Source organism: Oncorhynchus tshawytscha, linkage group LG07 (genome assembly GCF_018296145.1).
Source record: "Oncorhynchus tshawytscha isolate Ot180627B linkage group LG07, Otsh_v2.0, whole genome shotgun sequence".
Lineage (NCBI taxonomy): Eukaryota > Metazoa > Chordata > Actinopteri > Salmoniformes > Salmonidae > Oncorhynchus > Oncorhynchus tshawytscha.
In genome coordinates, this window is record NC_056435.1 from 13,575,686 (window position 1) to 13,598,063 (window position 22,378).

General features: G+C 43.0%; 1 protein-coding gene across 13 annotated transcripts in view; it reads right to left on the reverse strand.

The window, feature by feature from the left end:
* Window positions 1-12,016: 12,016 nt before the first annotated feature.
* The window catches only part of LOC112254017 (sodium- and chloride-dependent GABA transporter 2-like), a 40,195-nt gene continuing 29,833 nt past the window's right edge, over window positions 12,017-22,378 (reverse strand). For 12 of the 13 annotated variants that reach the window (XM_042324134.1, XM_042324138.1, XM_042324135.1 and 9 more), the window contains 8 exons: window positions 21,306-21,409; window positions 20,159-20,283; window positions 17,979-18,091; window positions 17,627-17,764; window positions 16,808-16,910; window positions 13,634-13,734; window positions 13,192-13,362; window positions 12,018-12,839 (listed from right to left, as the gene is read on the reverse strand). In XM_042324134.1, coding sequence (XP_042180068.1) covers window positions 12,711-12,839; window positions 13,192-13,362; window positions 13,634-13,734; window positions 16,808-16,910; window positions 17,627-17,764; window positions 17,979-18,091; window positions 20,159-20,283; window positions 21,306-21,409 — 984 coding nt within the window. In that variant the 3' untranslated portion in view covers window positions 12,018-12,710. Of the gene's footprint in view, window positions 12,840-13,191; window positions 13,363-13,633; window positions 13,735-16,807; window positions 16,911-17,626; window positions 17,765-17,978; window positions 18,092-20,158; window positions 20,284-21,305; window positions 21,410-22,378 lie in introns of all 13 variants that reach the window. The other variant, XM_042324136.1, reaches the window with a different exon arrangement.

Genomic DNA, 22,378 nt, shown 5'->3' on the forward strand with positions numbered 1-22,378 from the left:
CGCTGTGCTACAACGCTCCAGCTACCCCAGTCGCCCGCGGGTTTAGCCTACTCTGTACAGAATAACGGCTATTGTGTGCTCGGAGCAGGGGCATTCACTCTGGTGATGTGTGGCTCTGTTGGAGCTCATTTCACTCAAGCGTGACATCATCACTACTAGCAGTCACACAACGTCAACAATAACAACAACACCAGCCACCACCACAACTCATAAGCTTCCGCTCTTGTTATAGTTAAATAAAAGGTTACATTTAATTTTTACAGTAGGCCAAAACAGCACTCTTTAGCTCAGCATTCAAATGGGTGTATTTAACACTTGTCTGTTATTTTTAAACTTCCTAAGTGTGGCTTTTTTAATAATTGAAGGGGCAACTGTAACAGTGGGCTGGAGAGTGTCTGAAGTTTTAAATGTACAACTGTAGAGATGGATAATTTATGGCATTTTCAGAATAGAAGTTCTCACAGTTCGACTGTCTCAAAAAGCGTGTGTGTGGTGTGTCCTGTATTCACAGTGCTGAGAACACGTCTTTCTCTTTGTGTGCTGGAGGAATTCCTTCAGCATCCTGACGTTGAATAGTCGCTGTCGTGTCTTCTTCACCACGGTGTCCATGTGGCTTGACCATTTCCACTCCTCCGAGATGTGGAGGAACTGAGGAACTTGATGTTTTTGACCGCCTCCACGGCAGCCCCGTTGATGAGGATGGAGGGGGGGGGGGGTGGCCAGCTTGGTTCCTTCCTGAAGTCCACAATCAGTTCCTTTGTTTTACTGGATGTTGAGGGAGAGGTGGTTTACCTGGCACCACGCCATCAAAATGCCTACCTCCTCCCTGTAGGACGTCTCGTAGTTTTTTTGTTAATCAGGCCTACTACTCTCGTGTCCTCGCAAACTTGATAATGGAGTGGGAACTGTGGCCACGCAGTCGTGGGTATACAGGGAGTACAGGAGGGGGAGTACAGGAGGGGACTGAAGATGCACTCTTGTGGGGCACCCTTGTTGAGAATCTGAGTCAAAATCAAATCAAATTGTATTGGTCACATACACGTGTTTAGCAGATGTTATTGCGGGTGTAGCGAAATGCTTGTGCTTCTAGTTCCGACAGTGCAGCAATATCTAACATGTAATATCTAGCAATTTCACAACATATACCCTATACACACAAATCTATGTAAAGGAATGGAATTAAGAATATCTAAATATATGGACGAACAATGTTAGAGCGGCATAGACTAAAATACAGAAGAAGAGTATAGAATACAGTATATACATATGAGATGAGTAATGCAAGATTTGTAAACATTATTAAAGTGAAATTATTAAAGTGACTAGTGTTCCAGTTATTAAAGTGGCCAATGATTTCAAGTCTGTGTATATAGACAGCAGTCTCTCTGTGCTAGTGATGGCTGTTTTAACAGTCTGATGGCCTTGAGAAGCTGTTTTTCAGTCTCTCGGTCCCAGCTTTGTCTCACCTGTACTGACCTCACCTTCTGTATGATAACGGTGAGAACAGGCAGTGGCTCGGGTGGTTGTGGTCCTTGATGATCTTTATGGCCTTCCTGTGACATCTGGTGCTGTAGGTGTCCTGGAGGGCAGGTAGTTTGCCCCCGGTGATGCGTTATGCAGACTGCACCACCCTCTGGAGAGCCCTGCGGTTGTGGGCGGTGCAGTTGCCGTACCAGGCGGTGATACAGCCCGACAGGATGCTCTCAATTGTGCATCTGTAAAAGTTTGTGAGGGTTTTATGTAATAAGCCAAATTTCCTCAGCCTCCTGAGGTTGAAGACGGGCTGTTGTGCCTTCTTCACCACACTGTCTGTGTGGGTGGAACATTTCAGTTTGTCAGTAATGTGTACGCTGAGGAACTTAAAACTTTCCACCTTCTTCACTGCTGTCCCGATGATGTGGATCAGAGGGTGCTCCCTCTGCTGTTTCCTGAAGTCCACGATCATCGCCTTTGTTTTGTTGACGTTGAGTCAGAGGTTATTTTCCTGGTACCACACCCCCTGAGCCCTCACCTCCTCTCTGTAGGCTGTCTCGTCGATGTTGGTAATCAAGCCTACTGCTGTTGTGTCATCTGCAAACTTGATGATTGAGTTGGAGGCGTGCTTGACCACGCAGTCATGGGTGAACAGGGAGAACAGGAGGGGGCTGAGCACACACCCTTGTGGGCCAAAGTGTTGAGGATCAGCGAAGTGGAGGTGTTGTTTCCTACCTTCACCATCTGGGGGCGACACGTCAGGAAGTCCAGGTCCCAGTTGCACAGGGCAGGGTTCAGACCCAGGGCCTCGAGCTTAATGATGAGCTTGGAGGGTACTATGGTGTTGAATGCTGAGCTATAGTCAATAAACTGCATTCTTACATAGGTATTCCTCTTGTCCAGATGGAATAGGGCAGTGTGATGGCGATTGTATCGTCTGTGGACCTATTGGTGCGGTAAGCGAATTGAAGTGGGTCTAGGCCTGACAGGTAAGGAAAGGTTGAAGAGATTATGTTGCTTACCTTCACCATCTGGGAGCGGCCCTTCATGAAGTCTAGGACCCAGTTGCATAGGGAGAAGTTCAGTCCCAGGTCTGTGAGGAGGGACTGTTTTGGGACTGTCAGTGTGTGTGTCTTGGCAATTGATTGTGTCTTCAGGGAAGTGTGTGTGTGCCAGTGGTGTCATGCCTGTGTGTTTGGAGAGAGCTGAGGCATACATAGCAGTCTAGGGCCAAACTCTCAGAGGGGAAGTGTGACTCTTCATGCGTCTCCAGCACTGTGTTTATTTGCTAGTTTACTGGTGGCTGAGTCACAGAACAGTGTTTTCCCATAGGAGCCATCCAAATACACAGAGAGGGAGGGAGATATGGAAACTTCCTTCTGTTTTGCTGTAAACACCCACGCAAGCACGCACCCATACACACATGCACCCACACACACACGCACACACAGTGTTGTACAACTAACCTTGTGGGGACACACAATTCAGTCCCATTCAAAATCCTATTTTCCCCTTACTCCTAACCTTAAACTTAACCTTAACCCTAATCATAACCCTAGCTCCTAACCCTAGTTCCTAACACTAAACCTAATTCTAACATTAACATTCATTCTAACCTTAACCCCAAACCCCCTAGAAATAGCATTTGACCTTGTGGGCATTGGTGGAAAAAGTACTGGTTCAATAGGGTCTGGTTCGGCGGATGATTGGATGGCTTTTAAACGTCTTTGAAATATGGGTGTGGCTATGATCTGAAAATTGAAATCTACTTCGGCTAATTTAAATAATCCTTCCAAATTTTGTCAAGTAGTGAAAGGTTTGGAGTGCAAAAAAAGATACACAGCTTCCCAAACAATTGTTGGTCGACACACAGATTGTAACTGAGAGAATCTCCATTCTGAAAGCCTTAAATCGGCATTTTAGATTTTACCGTTATTTAACTAGGCAAGTTAGTTAAGAACAAATTCTTATTTTCAATGATGGCCTAGGAACAGAGGGTTAACTGCCTGTTCAGGGGCAGAATGACAGATTTGTACCTTGTCAGCTCAGGGGTTTGAACTTGCAACCTTTTGGTTACTAGTCCAACGCTCTAACCACTAGGCTACCCTGCCTGCAGGAAGATTATTTGAAAAGGTCAAAGGTATAAATGAACCCCCCTAGGAATTTACCTGACACCCATGTGCACTCCTTCGCTAGGTTCTCCTTTTCAACCTTCTCTGTTTCAGAAGTGCATAAAGCCCTGAAAGAAATGTATAGAAAAAAAATCTCCTGGCCCTGATGAACTAGACCCCTGCTTTCTACACCTAGTTGCAGACATCATTGCTCCCCCTAAACATGCATTTTTAACCTTACGCTTGACGTTAAGGAAATCCCCCAATTTATTGAAATCTGCTTTTGTACTGCCTCTCCTGAAAAGTGGAGATCCTTCGCTACTCGACAACTATTGTCCCATATCAAAATTGTCTGTACTATCAAAAGGTACTGGAGTCCTTAGTTAGTTCGCAGCTGAAGGCCTACCTCCACGAAAACAACATCTTAAATGGAATGCAATCAGGCTTTAGGTCTGGCCACAACACTGTTTCAGAAACATTGAATGTTTTAAATGTGTCTGTCTTTATTGATTTGTCGAAGGCATTTGACACCGTGGACCATGCTGTGTTGCTGCAAAGGTTAAAATGTGGTGGAATTACTTGTCATGCTCTAGATTGGTTTATAAATGACCTATTAAATCGAACACAATGTGTAATGGCGGATGGTTGAAAAGTCCATAGAGTTGTGCTCAGGTTTTCCGCAAGGTCCTATTTTGGGCCCACTGCTGTTCATTTTGTTTATCAACAACATTGGGGATCATATTGAAACAGTGGATGTTCATTTTTATGCAGACGATAATGTTCGTTATTGAAGTGGTAGTAGTTTATCTTTAGCTTTTGAAAATCCCCAGAGCATTTAACATCATACAACATAATCTGTATGATTTGAAGCTGGTTCTGAATTTGGGTAAAATAAAATGCATGGTATTTTCAAATGCCAGGTATGTTACTAATGTCATTGCTACATTGGCTGGACATGCTGTAGAGCAAGTCAAAGTGTACAAATATTTGGGTGTGTGGGTTGATGACAAGTTGAGCTTCACTGTTCATGTGGAGAACTTGATAAGGAAGCTCAAGCTGAGAATAGGTTTTTATTACCAGCAAAAGGCTTGTTTTTCCCTGGAGACCAGGAAGAAGCTGGTACGATGTACATTACTGGCAGTTTTATATTTTAGTGATGTTATATACAGTTTAAGTCTGACGTTTAGCTTAGCCCGAATGCATTCAAACTCAGTTTTTCACAATTCCTGACATTTAATCCTAGTAAAAATTCCCTGTTTTAGGTCAGCTAGGATCACCACTTTATTTTAAGAATGTGAAATGTCAGAATATTAGTAGAGCGAATTATTTATTTTAGGTTTTATTTCCTTCATCACATTCCCAGTGGGTCAGAAGTTAACATACACTCAATTAGTATTTGGTAGAATTGCCTTTAAATTGTTTAACTTGGGTCAAATGTTTCGGTTAGCCTTCCACAAGCTTCCCACAGTAAGTTCTGGAAATTGTGGCCTATTCCTCCTGACAGAGCTGGTGTAATTGAGTCAGATTTGTAGGCCTCCTTGCTCGCACATGCTTTTTCAGTTCTGCCCACAAATTGTCTATATGATTGAGGTCAGGGCTTTGTGATGGCCACTCCAATACCTTGACCTTGTTGTCCTTAAGCCATTTTGCTACAACTTTTGAAGTATGCTTGGGGTTATTGTCCATTTGGAAGACCCATTTGCAACCAAGCTTCAACTTTCTGACAGATGTCTTCAGATGTTGCTTCCATATATCCACATAATTTTACTTCCTCATGATGCCATCTATTTTGTGAAGTGCACCAGTCCCTCCTGCAGCAAAGCACCCCCACAACATGATGCTGCCACCCCTGTGCTTCACGGTTGTGATGGTGTTCTTCAGCTTGCAAGCCTCCCCCTTTTTCCTCCAAACATAATGATGGTCATTATGGCCAAACAGTTCTATTTTTGTTTCATCAGACCAGAGGACATTTCTCCAAAAAGTGCGATCTTTGTTCCCATGTGCCGTTGCAAACCGTAGTCTGGCTTTTTTAATGGTGGTTTTTGGAGCAATGGCTTCTTCCTTGCTGAGCAGCCTTTCTGTCACGACTTCCGCTGAAGTCGGGTCCTTTCCTTGTTCGGGCGGCGCTCGGCGTCGCCGGTCATCTAGCCATCATCGATCCACTTTTCATTTTCCATGTGTTTTGTCTTGTTTTTCCTCACACCTGGTTTCAATTCCCTCAATCATTTGTTGTGTATTTAACCCTATGTTCCCCCAATGTCTTTGTGTGGGATTGTTTAATCTAAATGACACGTGTTGATTGGTGCGCGATGGGTTTTGGTACCCAAATGTCTTGTTATTTTTACGCCATGGGTTTTGCTATTTAACTGCTCCGGCTATTACCAGGTTCTGCTCTCCTGCGTCTGACTTCCCTGCCACCGATTACGCACCCTTTAAACTTTCAGGTTATGTTGATATAGGACTCGTTTGACTGTGGATATAGATACTTTTGTACCAGTTTCATCCAGCATCTTCACAGGGTCCTTTGCTGCTATTCTGGGATTGATTTGCACTTTTCGCACCAAAGTACGTTCATCTCTAGGAGACAGAATGCGTCTCCTTCGTGAGCGGTATGACGGCTGCGTGGTCCCATGGTGTTTATACTTACGTACTTTTGTTTGTACAGATAAATGTGGTACCTTCAGGCGTCTGGAAATTGCTCCCAATGATGAACCAGACTTGTGGAGGTCTACAATTGTTTTTCTGAGGTCTTGGCTGATTTCTTTTGATTTTCCCATGATGTCAAGCAAAGAGGCACTGAGTTTGAAGGTAGGTCTTGAAATACATACACCTCCAATGGATTCAGGCTAATTGACATCATTTGTCAGAAGCTTCTAAAGCCATGACATAATTTCCTGGAATTTTCCAAGCTGTTTAAAGGCACAGTCAACTTAGTGTATGTAACCTTCTGACCCACTGGAATTGTGATACAGTGAATTGTAAGTGAAATAATCTGTCTGTAAACAATTGTTGGAAAACATGCAAAAAGTAGATGTAATAACCGACTTGCCAAAACTATAGTTTGTTAACAAGAAATTTGTGGAGTGGTTGAAAAACAAGTTTTAATGAGTCCAACCTAAGTGTGTGTAAACTTCCGACTTCAACTGTATATGCAAGCCTCAACCACTACCCTGAGAGGACTTGATTCAGTATATCACGAGGCCCTCAGGTTCGTTACCAATCAAAGATGTTCAACACATCACTGTGATCTTTACAGCACCGTTGGCTGGTCGTCATTGACCTTGGGTAGGCATAAAACATCGGTATACACTGATTTATAAGGCCATATTGGGTAAAATGTCACTCTTTTTTTAATCAGGTCGGTAAATAAATATAAATTATGGTCCCATTCTCATTTGTTTTTAACAGTCCCAAGAATTAGAACAGATCATGGTAGAAATAGTTTTAGTTACTCAGCTCCATGTTCCTGGATTTCTCTCCTGAACATTTACAAGTTTGATGATCTAGTCACGTTGGTGGAGTTTAAACACTTGATCAATGTAAATATCATAGAAGAGTGTAATTGTCTTTAGGACAGCTGTTTTTTAGTCGTGACAGTGTTTTTTTTTGTAATATGGAATTGTTGTGCTGTATGTGTGTCTATAGTTTTGTTTTAATGTTGTGTTAGTGTATATAAGTTGGTTTTCCTGAAACTTTGTTCCCCCTGCTGCTATTGGACCAGGTCTCTCTTGAAAAAGAGATGTTATCCCAACAATTATTTTATTTTTTGTCATACTTGAGTAAAAGTAAAGATACCTTAATAATAGAAAATGACTAAAGTAAAATGAGTCACCCAGTAAAATACTACTTGAGTAATCAAAGTCATCAAAAGTAAGTTAAATTGCTAAAATGTACTTATGTATCAAAAGTAAAAGTATAAACCATTTCAAATTCCTTTTATCATCATTTGATTTTGCCAGGGGCACACTCCAACACTCAGACATAATTTACAAAACGAGGCATTTGTGTTTAGTGAGTCCGTCAGATCAGAGGCAGTAGGAATGACCAGGGATGTTCTCTTGATAAGTGTCTGAATTGTCAAAATGTAACGAGTACTTTTGGGTGTCAGGGAAAATGTATGGAGTAAAAAGTTCATTATTTTCTTTAGGAATGTAAAAGTATAATTTGGCAAAAATAGAAATAGTAAAGTACAGATACCCCCCAAAACTACTTAAGTAAAAATACTTTAAAGTACTACTTAAGTACTTTACACCACTGCTTGTGGAGACCAACAAAATGTCCCGTTGGTCAAATTGTTGTTTGTTTACTATTCTTGTGTGGACTTCTGGTCCCCACAAGTATAGTTAAACACGTCCACACACACAAACACATGCACGCACACAACCACCCTCCTTCCAACCCACCAGTCCCCATTTGTCCCCTTGAGAAATGCCTAGCTAAAACATTAGGTTATCGATAAATGTGCATTATTTTGTGTGGGTGAACCCTACTCTCCTCTACCGAGCGCACATCCTCCCCCTCTAAAACCCTGAGATGTCCCTTGTCGTACTAATCTAGTAATATTGTGGCCTAGTATGAGAGAGAGGGAGAGCGAGCGAGAGCGAGAGCGAGAGAGAGAGAGAGAGAAAGAGGGTGTGTGTGGGTGGACTTCTTAGCATGGCCAAAACATTAAACAGAACACCATGTGCTGACTGCCACCCTAAGACTCTCCACCTCTCACAGCTCCACATGCATGACCCACACAACCAATGCCCCGCACATTACAGCAGGTTAGCGTTTCTTCCTCATGAATCTTGTTCTGGAGGTAGTTCTGCAGAGTGGTCACTAGCTGAGTCACAAAGTCATCAAATCTGATTTTAAACCTAACCTTAACCACACTGCTAACCCTAATGCATATCCCTAACCTTAAATAAAAAGAAAATATTGTTTTCATGAATTTTTACACATTTTGACTGCAGCTGGCCCATCTAGCGGAAATTGCTCCGTTCTGCCTCAAGGACAAGACCAATAAACGTTTACCTGCCACATTACAGGGGAAACTAAAGGGTCCATTGTTTCATGATGCTCCTCTCGATGATAAACAAAAAGAAATGCATGGTAATAGGTCACTTTTTTAAATATATGAATTTCAAATTCTATGAACAATGCATTTCCTGAGTTAATCGTAACTTTCTCCTCCCCTGATAGCGGAGGTTTGTGTCAGACCCAATGATGTGTATAAACCCTGGATTGTGGCAGGTACTCTAGCGGTTAAGAGCGTTGGGCAAGTAACATTGAAAGGCTGTTGGCTTGAATCCCAGAGCCGAGCAGGAGAAAAATCTGCCGATGTGCCCTTGAGCAATGTACTTTCCCTAATTGCTCACTCTGGATAAGAGTGTCTGCTAAATTACTAAAATATTTCAGTCAATTTCACAAGAAACACATTTGACCAAAAAAAAGACAACAAAAAAAGTATAAATACATTGTAAACCACTGAGGTGAATTCAGAATACATGTGAATTTTACATCTACATGTAAACCAATGACAGTCAATGCTACAGCCGGTAAATTTTGTGTTTGCTTACACCAAACCATGCGATTTGCTACACAAAGAACAACTTATAAAGCAATTGGCGATGGCAAAAAAAACAATATAGAAAGGGGAGAGAGGGTAGGAAAGGGATAGAAAGAGTAGCCTAGATGGCATAGAAAGAGGAAAAGGAGGTGGGTGGGCTACAGACAACCTAACCAATCATACGGTGTAGAGCTTGGGCATGGACAAACTGCATCTGCCAACACATCCTCCAATACGTTTCTGTCTTTCATTCCCCCTCTCTCACACACATGGCATCATTTCTAATCCTGTTCCTCTGAAACAGAGGATGTATGCCAGGGAACCATATGGGCCTGAACTAACCACCCCCTCATCTCCACATACACAGTACAATGATAGATCGCACGTTCTGCAAAGGAGTCCCATAGTATCTAAAATACTCATCACCAAAACAACGTGTGCATAACCATGCGTGCACAGACACGTGTGGAGCAGGGACAACCCGGTTCTATATATCATCCGCTGTGGGGGGAATCTAACACAGCTAATTGACACCGGACCCTTTTACACAACCAACTGGCTCAGTGATGGTGGATGGTTCCAGAATGAATCTCAACGACTTTCGGCCCGTGTCCCAAATGGCACCCTATACCCTATATAGTGCACTATGTAGGGAATAGGGCGCCATTTGGGATGCACAACACGCTCTTTCACTCACATGCTCTCCCTCCCTCACCCATAACTGGCCACTAAATGCCTGCTGGGATAGAAATGCATCCGATAAAGAACGTTAGCATAATAACGAGAACCCACAACATTTGTTCTCGAGTGATGGATGACAAGTTGATCCTTTCTAAAGAGGCCCCTCCCTCTCTTCATCCATCCTCCATCCATCCCTTCATCGCTATCTCTCGCTCTAAAGTGTGGTGTGCCTGTTCAGAGGCGCTCTCTCTTCTGTCATCCATTGCCGTGGCAGCCAGGGGGGGTTAGGTGACAAGTACAGGGTGTCCCCTAGGACCTAGGTCACAGAGGTAACGTACCTACGCCAGCAAAATAGGACTCACTGGGGCCCTTGCTCCCTTCCTCCATCCAGGACCTCTATATCAGGTGGTGTGAACGGAAGGCCCTGGAAAATCATTAAAGACTCCAGCCACCCAAGCCATAGACGGTTCTCTCTGCTTCCGCATGGCAAATGGAACCGGTGCATCAAATATGACACAATGTCTCCTGAACAGCTTCTATCTCCAAGACATAACACTGCTAAATAGCTAACAAAATAATTACACACACTGAGTTGACCCTTTTTTGCAGTCTCTATACAAACTCAGATGGCCCTACACACTCACCGACACTCCAACACACACTTCATAATTTGCTCACACACACACGCACATATAATTATCATATTTTCTGTTTATCATATATCCTGAGCCTCCAGCACCTCTGATTCAGAGAGGTTGGGTTAAATGCGGAAGACACATTTCACTTGAATGCATTCAGTTGTACAACTGACTAGGTATCCCCCTTTCTCTTTCCCTATACATATCTACCCCTCCAGTATCCCTGCACATTGTACATATGGTACTGGAACTGACTGACCCTGTTTATGTTCTACCTTATGCTATTTATAACATTAAAAATTGAAACTCTGTGGACTAACACAGTCCTCTGCACACACACACACACACACACACACACACGCGCAGACAGGAACACACGCAGACACATACATATGCACACACTTGTTTAATACAACACAAGCATGTTTGTTTTTTTATCATGAGTTCAACGAGAAAGTAATCAAAGAATATAAAGAGTCATATCCATGGCTCGCAATTTGTAAACCGAGATGACAGTGTACATTTCCAGCAGCTTTGAGAAGTAAAATTGAACACATTGGATCATGATTAGCCACAGTTTTCACATACTGCAGAAGAAGAAAATAGTTACAGGGATTTTGACATGATTGAAAACCTTACAATATGCCATTAGATTGTATAAAGTAGAACCTCAAAGATACAAGCCTCAAGAGTTACAGATTGACCAGTCAACCGAACGGGCAATATGAAACGGAACTTCTGTAAAATGTAAATGTTGTTTACATGGTCTTAAAAACAAAAATCAGATATTATTACAGTATCTAGATAAATGATTAGAAAACACATGTAAAACAATAAATATATATATGTTTATATTTTCTATAACAAATCATTTATATAAAAATATATTTTAATCAATATATTCGATAAAGGTTTGAGGAGTTTTTAAAGTGAATTTCAAAGTTACGGACATTTCAGTGTTCTGAAGGACCTCCAGTCCAGACATGTTTGTATGTCGGAGTTCCTACTATACACTGAGATTACAAAACACCTTCCTAATATTGAGTTGCACCCCCTTTTGCCCTCAGAACAGTCAAAATCACCAGGGCATGAACTCTACAAGGTGTCAAAAGCATTGCACATGGATGCTGGCCTATGTTGACTCAAATGCTTCCCATAGTTGTGCCAAGTCGGCTGGATGTCCTTTGGATGGTGGACCATTCTTGATACACTCGAGAAACTATTGAGCGTGAAAAACCCAGCAGCGTTGCAGTTCTTGACAGACTCAAACCGGTGTGCCTGGCACCAACTACTACCCTACCCAGTACATAGGTACTTAAATATTTTGTCTTGCCCACTTACCTTCTGAATGGCACAAATACACAAATCCATGTCTCAAGGCTTAAAAATCCTTCTTTAACCTGTCTCATCCCCTTCATCTACACCGATTGACGTGAACTTACTGTTATTATTATACCTTTATTTCAACAAGGAACACAGACTGAGACCAAGGTCTCTTTTACAGCTGGGCCCTGCGTATACATGTTTACACATACAGTTTAGGTACAATGACTTAACAAGTGACATCAATAAGGGAGAATAGCGTTCACCTGGATTCACCTGGTCAGTCTGTGTCATGGAAAGAGCAGGTGTTCCTAACGTTTCGTACACTCAGTGTATAGTGTCTCTCTGATTATTACTTATGTTTTCAACATGGTACTGCATTCACTTTACTCGATTCATGATTCAACACAATAAGTAGCAAAAAGGAGAAAAATATCTTTTACGGTATGATTTTCTTCACTACTTCCAATCCCAGATGAGATTTCTCATTTTCTGTAAACAGTTTCAGCCAATTACAGACTGAAATGGCACCATATTTCCTACATAGTGCACTACTTTTGACCAGAGCCCTAGCGGCCCTGGTTAAAGGTAATAGTGTACTATATAGGGAGGGAATAGGGTACCATTTCAGACCCAAACAGTCTGATCAAAATAGTCCAGTCAGAAACCATTGACTAGTCTGACTGAAATTATGATGAGGTCATTTCCCCCTCCCCCTCCTTCATGGGCATGTCACTAAGTCCGGTCGACATATCCCAGGCCCATCACAGTTTCAACCACCATCCTGTCTCCATTTACCAGTGAGAACACAACAGAGGGGCAGAGGCCTTCCCATCTCCATAGAAACATCCCATGACCCCCGATTCTGATCTGTCCCATTGGTGCGCAGAAACCGTATCATTGGCTAAACCCAGGGTGGACGTCCCTAGATCACGTCTGCGATTGGCTCATTGGATTTCCGGCGGTGAGAGCCAGACAGGGTTCAAAGGTGAGAGAGGTGGTCCGGTGGTCCATGGCCAAATTGGAGTCGGGGGCAGGACGACACAGCCGGCGGAAACGCTACGGGTCAACAGGAGAGATGGACGAGATGTTAGTCACACACAACCTATGCCTTAATGCACTGTACAGTATGTCTTATATGCTCAGTACAGTCTTGTGCACGGAATTACTGGCCAACCTATTCTCTATAGCATGATGGGAAGGTACAAGTTATTTTCAAGACACACTAACTAATGTCTTGTGTAATCATGAGGGTAAGTCACAGGGGAAATGGCGGTAATTAAGTGTTGGTGTCAGTCCACATAGTGCAGTGTTGGACGGTAGGGGTAAGAGTAACAGTTAATGTGGGAGTCAGGGTTATGGTAGGGCCAAGTGTGGTAGTTGGCTGTTGGTGTAAAAATGTGTGACTGACCTGTGTTAGGCTGCCGGGGGTGGTGGCAAGGGCGTAAAGTGCACAGAGGGGCAGCAGGGAGACAGAGGAGAGGGTGAGGAGCCATCCCAGAGCTGTGGCCCACCCCGGGGCTACTATGCCCTTGCCCAGGGACAGAGGGGACCAGCACACCAAGGAGAACACAAACGTCGCCTGGTGAGAGAGAGAGAAAGAGTTGCACACACATTGCTTGTCTGAATAGGACCCAATGGATTCATCTTGAACCAGTGTATCAGTCTGATCCCTTTGTAGGGTAAGAAATGTACAGAGAAAAGTCCTAACTAGATTCTGCAAAAAAATTTAACCAAATAATTCACATAATTACTCAAATGTGTACATAGATATAATGGCAGACACAATTGGGGTATATGAAGATCACAGGGCTCTTCCCACACACAGGGGTCAAGGGTTAAAGGTCACTCACCGTGCACATGGCTGGCGTCAGATAGCGCCAGCACAGCTTGAAGAAGGGCAGCGGGCTGTAGCCAATCATGTGCTTAATGTTGTCATTGAACCTGTCAGGCCCTAAGGAACAGGGCGAGGGGTCAGGGGTTATTACATGGCTCTGTGGTCAAGGCTGGGTTCTGACCACAACAGTGGTTTAACCATGGTTCTGAATTGTAAGGACCAAACCAGGTCAATCTGAAGTCCAGGCACAATCGTAAAGACCAGTAATTGAAAACTAGAAAATGGTCTTCGAGGCCCCAAACCACTTAAATCGGAGACCCATATAAGACGGTAGAACTATAGCACAGGATATTGTCTAAGGTCCTGAACAGACCACCTTTAAATCCCATGGTCGTAATGGGACAAATTCCATCTCCACAGGGATGCTCAGAGAGTAGTAAAGCATGGCTACCGCACAACTCTCCCAAGTGCATTCGGAAAGTATTCAGTATTCAGACCCCTTCCCCTTTTCCCACATTTTGTTACGTTACAGCCTAATTCTAAAATGGATTAAATTCACTTTTTTGTTCTCATCAATCTACACACAATAATGACAAAGCGAAAACAGGTTTTTAGAAATGCTTCTACATTTACATAAGTATTCAGATCCTTTGCTATGAGACTCGAAATTAAGCTCAGGTGCATCCTGTTACCATTGATCATCCTTGAGATGTTTCTACAACTTGATTGGAGTCCACCTGTGATACATTCAATTGATTGGACATGATTTGGGAATGGCACACACTTGTCTATATAAGGTCCTACAGTTGACAGTGCATGTCAGAGCAAAAACCAAGCCATGAGGTCGAAGGAAATGTCCGTAGAGCACAGAGACAGGATTGTGTCGAGGCACAGATCTGGGGAACGGTACCAAAAAATGTCTGTAGCATTGAAGGTCCCCAAGAACACAGTGGCCTCCATCATTCTTAAATGGGAAAAGCTTGGAACCACCATGACTCTTGCTAGAGCTGGCCGCCCGGCCAAACTGAGCAATCAGGGGGAGAAGGGCTTGGTCAGGTTGGTGACCAACAACCCAATGGTCACTAACAGAGCTCCAGAGTTAGTCTGTTGAGATGGGAGAACCTTCCAGAAGGACAACCATCTCTGCAGCACTCCACCAATCAGGCCTTTATGGTAGAATGGCCAGACGGAAGCCACTCCTCAGTAAATGGCACATGACAGCCCGCTTAGAGTTTGCCAAAAGGCACCTAAAGAACTCTCATACCATGAGAAACAAGATTCTCTGGTCTGAAGAACCAAGATTTGGCCTGAATGCCAAGCGTCACGTCTGGAGGAAACTTGGCACCATCCCTACGGTGAAGCATGGTGGTGGCAGCATCATGTTGTGGGGATGTTTTTCAGTGGCAGGGACTGGAAGACTAGTCAGGATCAAGGGAAGATGAATAGAGCAAAGTAGACAGAGATCCTTGATGAAAACCTGCTCCAGAGCGCTCAGGACCTCAGACTGGGGCGAAGGTTCACCTTCCAACAGGACAACGACCCTAAGCACACAGCCAAAACAACTCAGGAGAAGCTTCGGGACAAGTCTCTGAATGTCCTTGAGGGGCCCAGCCAGAGCCCGGACTTGAACCCCATCGAACACCTCTGGAGAGACTGGGCTCCCGAGTGGCGCAGCGGTCTAATGTACTGCATTTCAGTGCTAGAGGTGTCACTACAGACTCTGGTTCGATCCTGGGCTGTTTCACATCCGGCCGTGATTGGGAGACCCATTGGGTGCCGCACAATGGGCCCAGCGTCTTCAGGGTTTGGCCGGGGTAGGCCATCATTGTATGTAAGAATTTGTTCTTAACTGACTTGCCTACTTAAATAAAGGTTAAATAAAAATTAAATAAAAAGACCTGAAAATAGCTGTGCAGACACGCTCCCCATCCAACCTGACAGAGCTTGAGAGGATCTGCAGAGAAGAATGGGTGAAACTCTCCAAATACAGGTGTGCCAAGCTTGTAGCGTAATTGTTGTAGGCTGTAATCGCTGCCAAGCAAAGTACTGAGTAAAGGGTCTGAACACTTAAATGTAATATTTCAGTTTAACAGGTTTTATACATTAGCAAAATGTTCTAAAAACGTTTTTTTACTTCGCCACTATGTGGTATTGTGTGGAGATAGATGTGAAAAAAAAAATGTTGAATCCATTTTAGAATAAGGCTTTAACGTAACAAAAATAGTGAAGGGGTCTGAATACTTACCGAATGCACTGTAGGCAAGCATGTATGAGGTTACACACACACACACCTTAGGAATCCACCAGAGCAGAGAGGTTCCCACCTCACACAGACTGCTCCAATCCCAATCATCATTCCTATCTACAGCCCGTGTCTCTACCTTCTGGCTAGGGCTCTTAGCGTAAAACAACAATCCTATCTTACACTCTCAACTTACATGGAAACAAATTAAAGTAGATCACCCAAAATCCCTCTGCAGTTCCACTGTAGACTCTGCAGATTTTCACTCTGGCTTTTCTGTGTCTGAGCTTGTCTATGTTAGAGACTTCGTGTCAGCATTTGAGGCAGATCTATGCCCAAGCTTTTCTGTGTCTGGAACGTTTTGGGATGTTAGCGTTTCTAAGAAGATTTATGCTCAGGTTTTTCTATCACTGGAGTTTTTCCTGCGTTAGTGACATAGCGCTAGCATGTTATCATCTAAGGGAGATTCATGCCTGAGCTTTTCTTTGCCTATGCTTTTTGTGTGTTAGTATCCGAGGCAGCTACTGTGGGCTCCCCAGGGCCCCATGGCTGAGACTGTGTGGCGACACATTCAGCGGGAAGATTTAGGGTCTGGGGAGACAGTGACTCATGAATAGATCTGGCGCTGGCTCGGTCTCCACTACACTACAGCTCACACCCGCAATAGACTACTCCAGATTCATATAGTGTTGACCTGAATAGGAATGTGAAAGGTACGGTGAGAGGACATACTAGATTTGTGCATAGTTAAACAACACCACCGTTAGCTCACTTTGTGCGTATTTGCACAATTGAGAGATATCTATACATCTTGCTATGGCTAACAGAAAGTACAGTGTTTCAAGGCACACGTGTGTTCAGTGTACAGTGTTAAGTCTACATTAGGTTGAAAGATGTTGTGTTAAGGTTGTGATAAGGTATTTAATTGTGCACAACCTCTGGACTCACCGTAAACCCAGCCCACGGCCACCGACTGGAAGATGGACAGGAGCAGCAGACTGGCCCCACTACAGGAGTAGTGGTCATAGATCTGGAACACATAGAGACCACCCTATCCAAAGAGATTGAGAGAACATGACATCACAGATTTATCACCACATCATAGATCTACACAATTGAAAAGACAGAGGGAGATCATTTAATTGGGAGAAGACATTTGGGTAATGTACTAATTGTAACAGAGTGTCTAACAGTAGGTGGATATGTCAACTAGTCGGGCATTAGGTCAAATAGACAGACAGACAACCAATCATGTAGACAGACAGGCAAGCAGACTGAGACAGACAGACAGTCAGCTAGCCAGCCATGTAGCCAGTCACGTAGACAGCCACCCAAGCTAACCAACCAGTTATGTGGCCAGTAAAACAGACAACCATCCATCCATCCATCTAGCCTGACAACTCACACTAAATTCTTCTGCTGCTCTGTCATTCGCTACAGACTTTAGGGGCACAAGGGGCACTTTATAAAACAAAGTAATCAGCGATTGGATCGTCTCTAACCAATCGGGGTATCAAAGCCAAAGATGAATTTTCAAACTGACGCTTTACCCACGTGTGCTTTGGCTGTGGCCCAACCCATCAGATTCTTGACCAATCAGACGGCCCTGAATGTGTTCGCATTTGGTGAAGGGTTGGTGAGGCACTCAAGATTCAGACTCCCAGAGAAGAAACTAACGTCCAAGGGCGTGGGGTAGCACTTGGCCGGAGCAAGGAGTCTGAGGAGCCAAGAAATCATCTACCCATGCATCCATCCAACCAGACTCACCGGGGTGACCATGACCAGGCCAACCAGGAAGCAGACGACACACACCATCAGCAGCAGCAGCTCTCGTCGATAACCCCGCCGGATCACCGTAGGGTAGAGGTCAGTCACAGAGGTCATCAGGGCCTCCAGGCTCACAAACTGGACAGGGGGTGGAAGGGGGAAGGGGAACAGGGTAGGTTGGTGTGTGTAAGATGGCTGTTACATTGCAATGCTTGTCTGTTGCATACTGTGTGGGTGTTGTCTGTGTATGCATGTGGATACGATGCTTGTTACAGTGTAATTCTTATTTGTTATACCCTGGTTGCATGTGTGGAAGAGACCCTGTGTGTTTGTGTGTGTGCCATACACACACCTGTGTGTCCAGCCCCAGCATGATGATCATGAGGAAGAAGCACACAGCCCAGAGCTGAGGGAGAGGCATCATGGCTACAGCCCGAGGGTAAGCTATAAAGGCCAGCCCAGGGCCTGGAGAGAAACACACACAGTCAGACATACAGTCAGACAAACACAGCCATACAACACCGAGTCATACACATATAGAAAGTATTCAAACCCCTAGACTTTTTCCACATTTTGTTCTGTTACAAAGTGGGATTAAAATGGATTTAATTGTATTTTTTGTCACAAAAATACTCTGTAATGTCAAAGTGGAAGAATAAAACAACATTTGTAAAACAATTATAAAAAATAAAACACTACTATATCTTGATAATATAAGTGTTCAACCCCCTGAGTCAATACATGTTATAAACACCTTTGGCAGCAATTACAGCTGTGAGTCTTTTGGGGTAAGTCTCTAAGAGCTTTGCACACCTGGATTGTACAATATTTGCCTATTATTCCTTCTAAAATTCTTCAAGCTCTGTCAAGTTGGTTGTTGATCATTGCTAAACAGCCACTTTCAAGTCTTGCAAAATATTTTCAAGACGATTTAAGTCAAAACTGTAACTCGGCCACTCAGGAACATTCAATGTCACCTTGGTTAGAAATTCCAGTGAAGATTTGGTCTTGTGATTTAGGTTATTCCCCTGCTGAAATGTGAATTAAATCTCCCAGTGTCTGTTGGAAAGCAGACAGAAACAGGGTTTCCTATAGGATTTTGCCTGTACTTAGCTTTACTCCTGTATTTCTTTTTTATCCTAAAAAACTTTAGTCCTCGCCCATGACATGCATACCCATAACATGATGCAGCCACCACCATGCTTGAAAATTTGAAGAAATGTGATCAACTCAGTGATGTGTTGTGTTGAATTTTCCCCAAACATATCGCTTTGTATTCAGGACATGTCTTTGCCACAATTTTTGAAGTATTACTTAAGTGCCTTGTTGCAAACAGGATGCATTCTTTGGAATAATTGTTATCCTGTACAGGCTTCCTTCATCCACACTGTCATTTAGGTTAGTATTGTAGGATAACTACAATGTTGTTGATCCATCTTCAATTCTCATATCACAACTAGGGATGTTGAGGTGACCGTATTAAATCGCCTCCACCAGCTAGGCCTAATATATTTATTTCTCAACTTTCCTAATATTAAGCACATTGCTTATATTTACAACAGGAGTATAGCCTACCTGGCTGGCATAAAAATAAACCACGGGGAAAAGCATCCTCCATTCGCTATATAAGTGCATAGATGACATGTATTTCTTCCGCTGCCCCTGGTTCTATACAGGTGCATGATACTGGTCCATTCTAAATCAAACAAATGTCACACATTATTTAGGATACGTAAAGACAAGGACCTTGTGAAGATGCTGGAGGAAACCGGTACAAAAGTATGTATATCCACAGTAAAACCAGTCCTATATCGACATAACCTGAGAGGCCGCTCAGCGAGGAAGGAGCCACTGCTCCAAAACTGCCATAAAAAAGCCAGACTACGATTTGGAATTGCACATGGGGACAAAGATCGTACTGTTTGGAAAAATGTCCAATGGTCTGATGAAACAAAAATAGAACTGTTTGGCCATAATGGGTCTTAAAAATCGTTATGTTTGGAGGAAAAAGGGAGACTTGCAGGCCGAAGAACACCATCCCAACCGTGAAGCACGGGGGTGGCAGCATCGTGTTGTGGGGGTGCTTTGCTGCAGGAGAGAATGGTGCACTTCACAAAATAGATGGCTTCATGAGGAAGGAAAATTGTGTGGATATATTGAAGCAACATCTCAAGACATCAGTCAGGAAGTTAAAGCTTGGTCGTAAATGGGTCTTCCAAATGGACAATGACCCCAAGCATACTTTTTTACACATCTACCAATCGATGCCCTTCTTTGCAAGGCATTGGAAAACCTCCCTGGTCTTTATGGTTGAATCTGTGCTTTAAATTCATTACTCAATTGAGGGACCTTACACAATGTATGTGTGTGGTACAGAGATGGGGCAGTCATTAAAAATCATGTTAACCACTATTATTGAACACAGAATGAGTCCATGCAACTTATGTGACTCGTTAAGCACATATTTACTCCTTAAGCTTGCACAACAAAAGAGTTGAATACGTATTGACCCAAGACCCCCCCGTAATGTACCTGACTGGGCCACATCTGCAATGTCCACGCCCTGCTCCTGAGCCATGAAGCCTAGCACAGAGAAGATGGCAAAGCCTGCCAGGAAGCTGGTGCCACTGTTCAGCAGGCACAGGGATAAACAGTCCCTGACAAACCACACAGACAATCACAATCAATCACTGAGTAAATATAGGGAACAGACAATCTCAAGCAATCACTGACTTCAAACTACTAAAAAAGAACAATTAATCAATAAAACAATAAATAAATGAAACACAATCCGTCAGTTAATCAAAAATCTGATCTGCTAAATAAAATTGATAAATTGATTAACGAGACAATGTTAAAAAGCACACAATGGCAAGAAGACTGTCCGTCAGTCAATACATCTGAATAAATTAATCTTTCAAACAATACTATACAGCCCCATACAATTGATCAACCCAATCAATCAAGACAGATCAATCAAATCAAAACATGAGTCATTCCATAGTGGCATAAAAAGAAGGGATCATGTTCAAAAGAGTAATCAATTATCTTTATGGTCTGGCGCCAGCTTCAACTTTCAAAGAGCTGTCCAGCTGCAAAAGGAGCCTGGGTCATGTTTATTGTGCACCCCCCCCCAAAAAAAAAGACAAACAGGGAGGGACTACTTGGCCCTGTCCAATAAGAAACGCACATTTTTGTTTTTCCGTTGCAAAGTGCTTTAAAACGTTTCCATTATGTTCCCTAATGAACACGACCCTGGGTTTGTAATTGCCAGGACCTGCATGTCAGTGTGGGAAACAGACAGTGTGGGATTTTGTTCTAGGTGGGGTACGGTGTCAGTGTTTTCCATGTCATTCCTGGCATTCTTTTTGTAAAATATCTGGGGACTGGGAGTTGGGGGATGCATCCTAAATGAATCCCTATTACCTATTCCCCAGGTCAAAAGTAGTGCACTACATAGGGAATTGGGTGCCATTTGGAACAAAGGAAGGGAGTACCTTAAGAAAGCAAAAGTTCTACGGATAAATCTGCCAATTCATGAGATGAAAACTGAAAGGTGAAATTCTCCCTTTGCTTTATTTGTCTTGGTGAGCTAAGTTGATGAAATTAGTACCACTTTGTGTGTATTTGGTTTCTATCATCTACTGTGTGTGTGTGTGTGTGTGTGTATGAGGCTCACTTATAGCAGTCGTTGTTGTATTTGTTGTAGCTGCCCAGGGCGGTAAGGCTCCCCAGACAGATGCCATAAGAGAAGAAGATCTGAGTCCCCGCATCCATCCATACCTAAACAGAGATGGACAGATAGAGAGGGACGGAAGGAAGGAAGGATGGAGAGAGAAAAAGTACAAATGAGGGAAAGAGAAAGGGAAAAAAAGAGAGAGAGAGAGCACGCAAGTCAAAAAGAGAGAAAGAAAGAGAAGAAAGACAAAGACAGAGAGAGCATGGCTGCGTAGATAGACTGCATATTTTTACCAATGGGTAAAATGATATTTCTTTATTTAGGGGGAAGATCAACTTTAATATTGCAGATAGATTGTAGCTTCCATAAATGTAATTGTCTGCATCATTTCCAATCCCCCATATATCATTTTTGTAAATACACACACATATTGTATGCATGTACAGTGGGGAGAACAAGTATTTGATACACTGCCGATTTTGCAGGTTTTCCTACTTACAAAGCATGTAGAGGTCTGTCATTTTTATCATAGGTACACTTCAACTGTGAGAGACGGAATCTAAAACAAAATCCTAAACTAAGTGTATGTAAACTTCCGACTTCCACTGTGTGTGTATATATATATATATATATTTTTTTTTCAATCATACAATGTGATTTTCTGGATTTTGTTTTAGATTCCGTCTCTCACAGTTGAAGTGTACCTATGATAAAAATGACAGACCACTATATGCTTTGTAAGTAGGAAAACCTGCAAAATCGGCAGTGTATCAAATACTTGTTCTCCCCACTGTATGTATGCACACACACACACACACACACACACACACACACACACACACACACACACACACACATGCTTGGGAATTTGTTGCCTTACAAACCCTCCCAAAATAAATGGTTTATTACAGGTTGTATCATTTGATTTACACAACATGCCTACCACTTTGAAGATGCAAAATATTTTTTCTTGTGAAAAACAAGAAATAAGACTAAAAAACAGAAAACTTCAGCGTGCATAACTATTCACCCTCCCAAAGTCAATACTTTGTAGAGCCAACATTTGCAGCTGT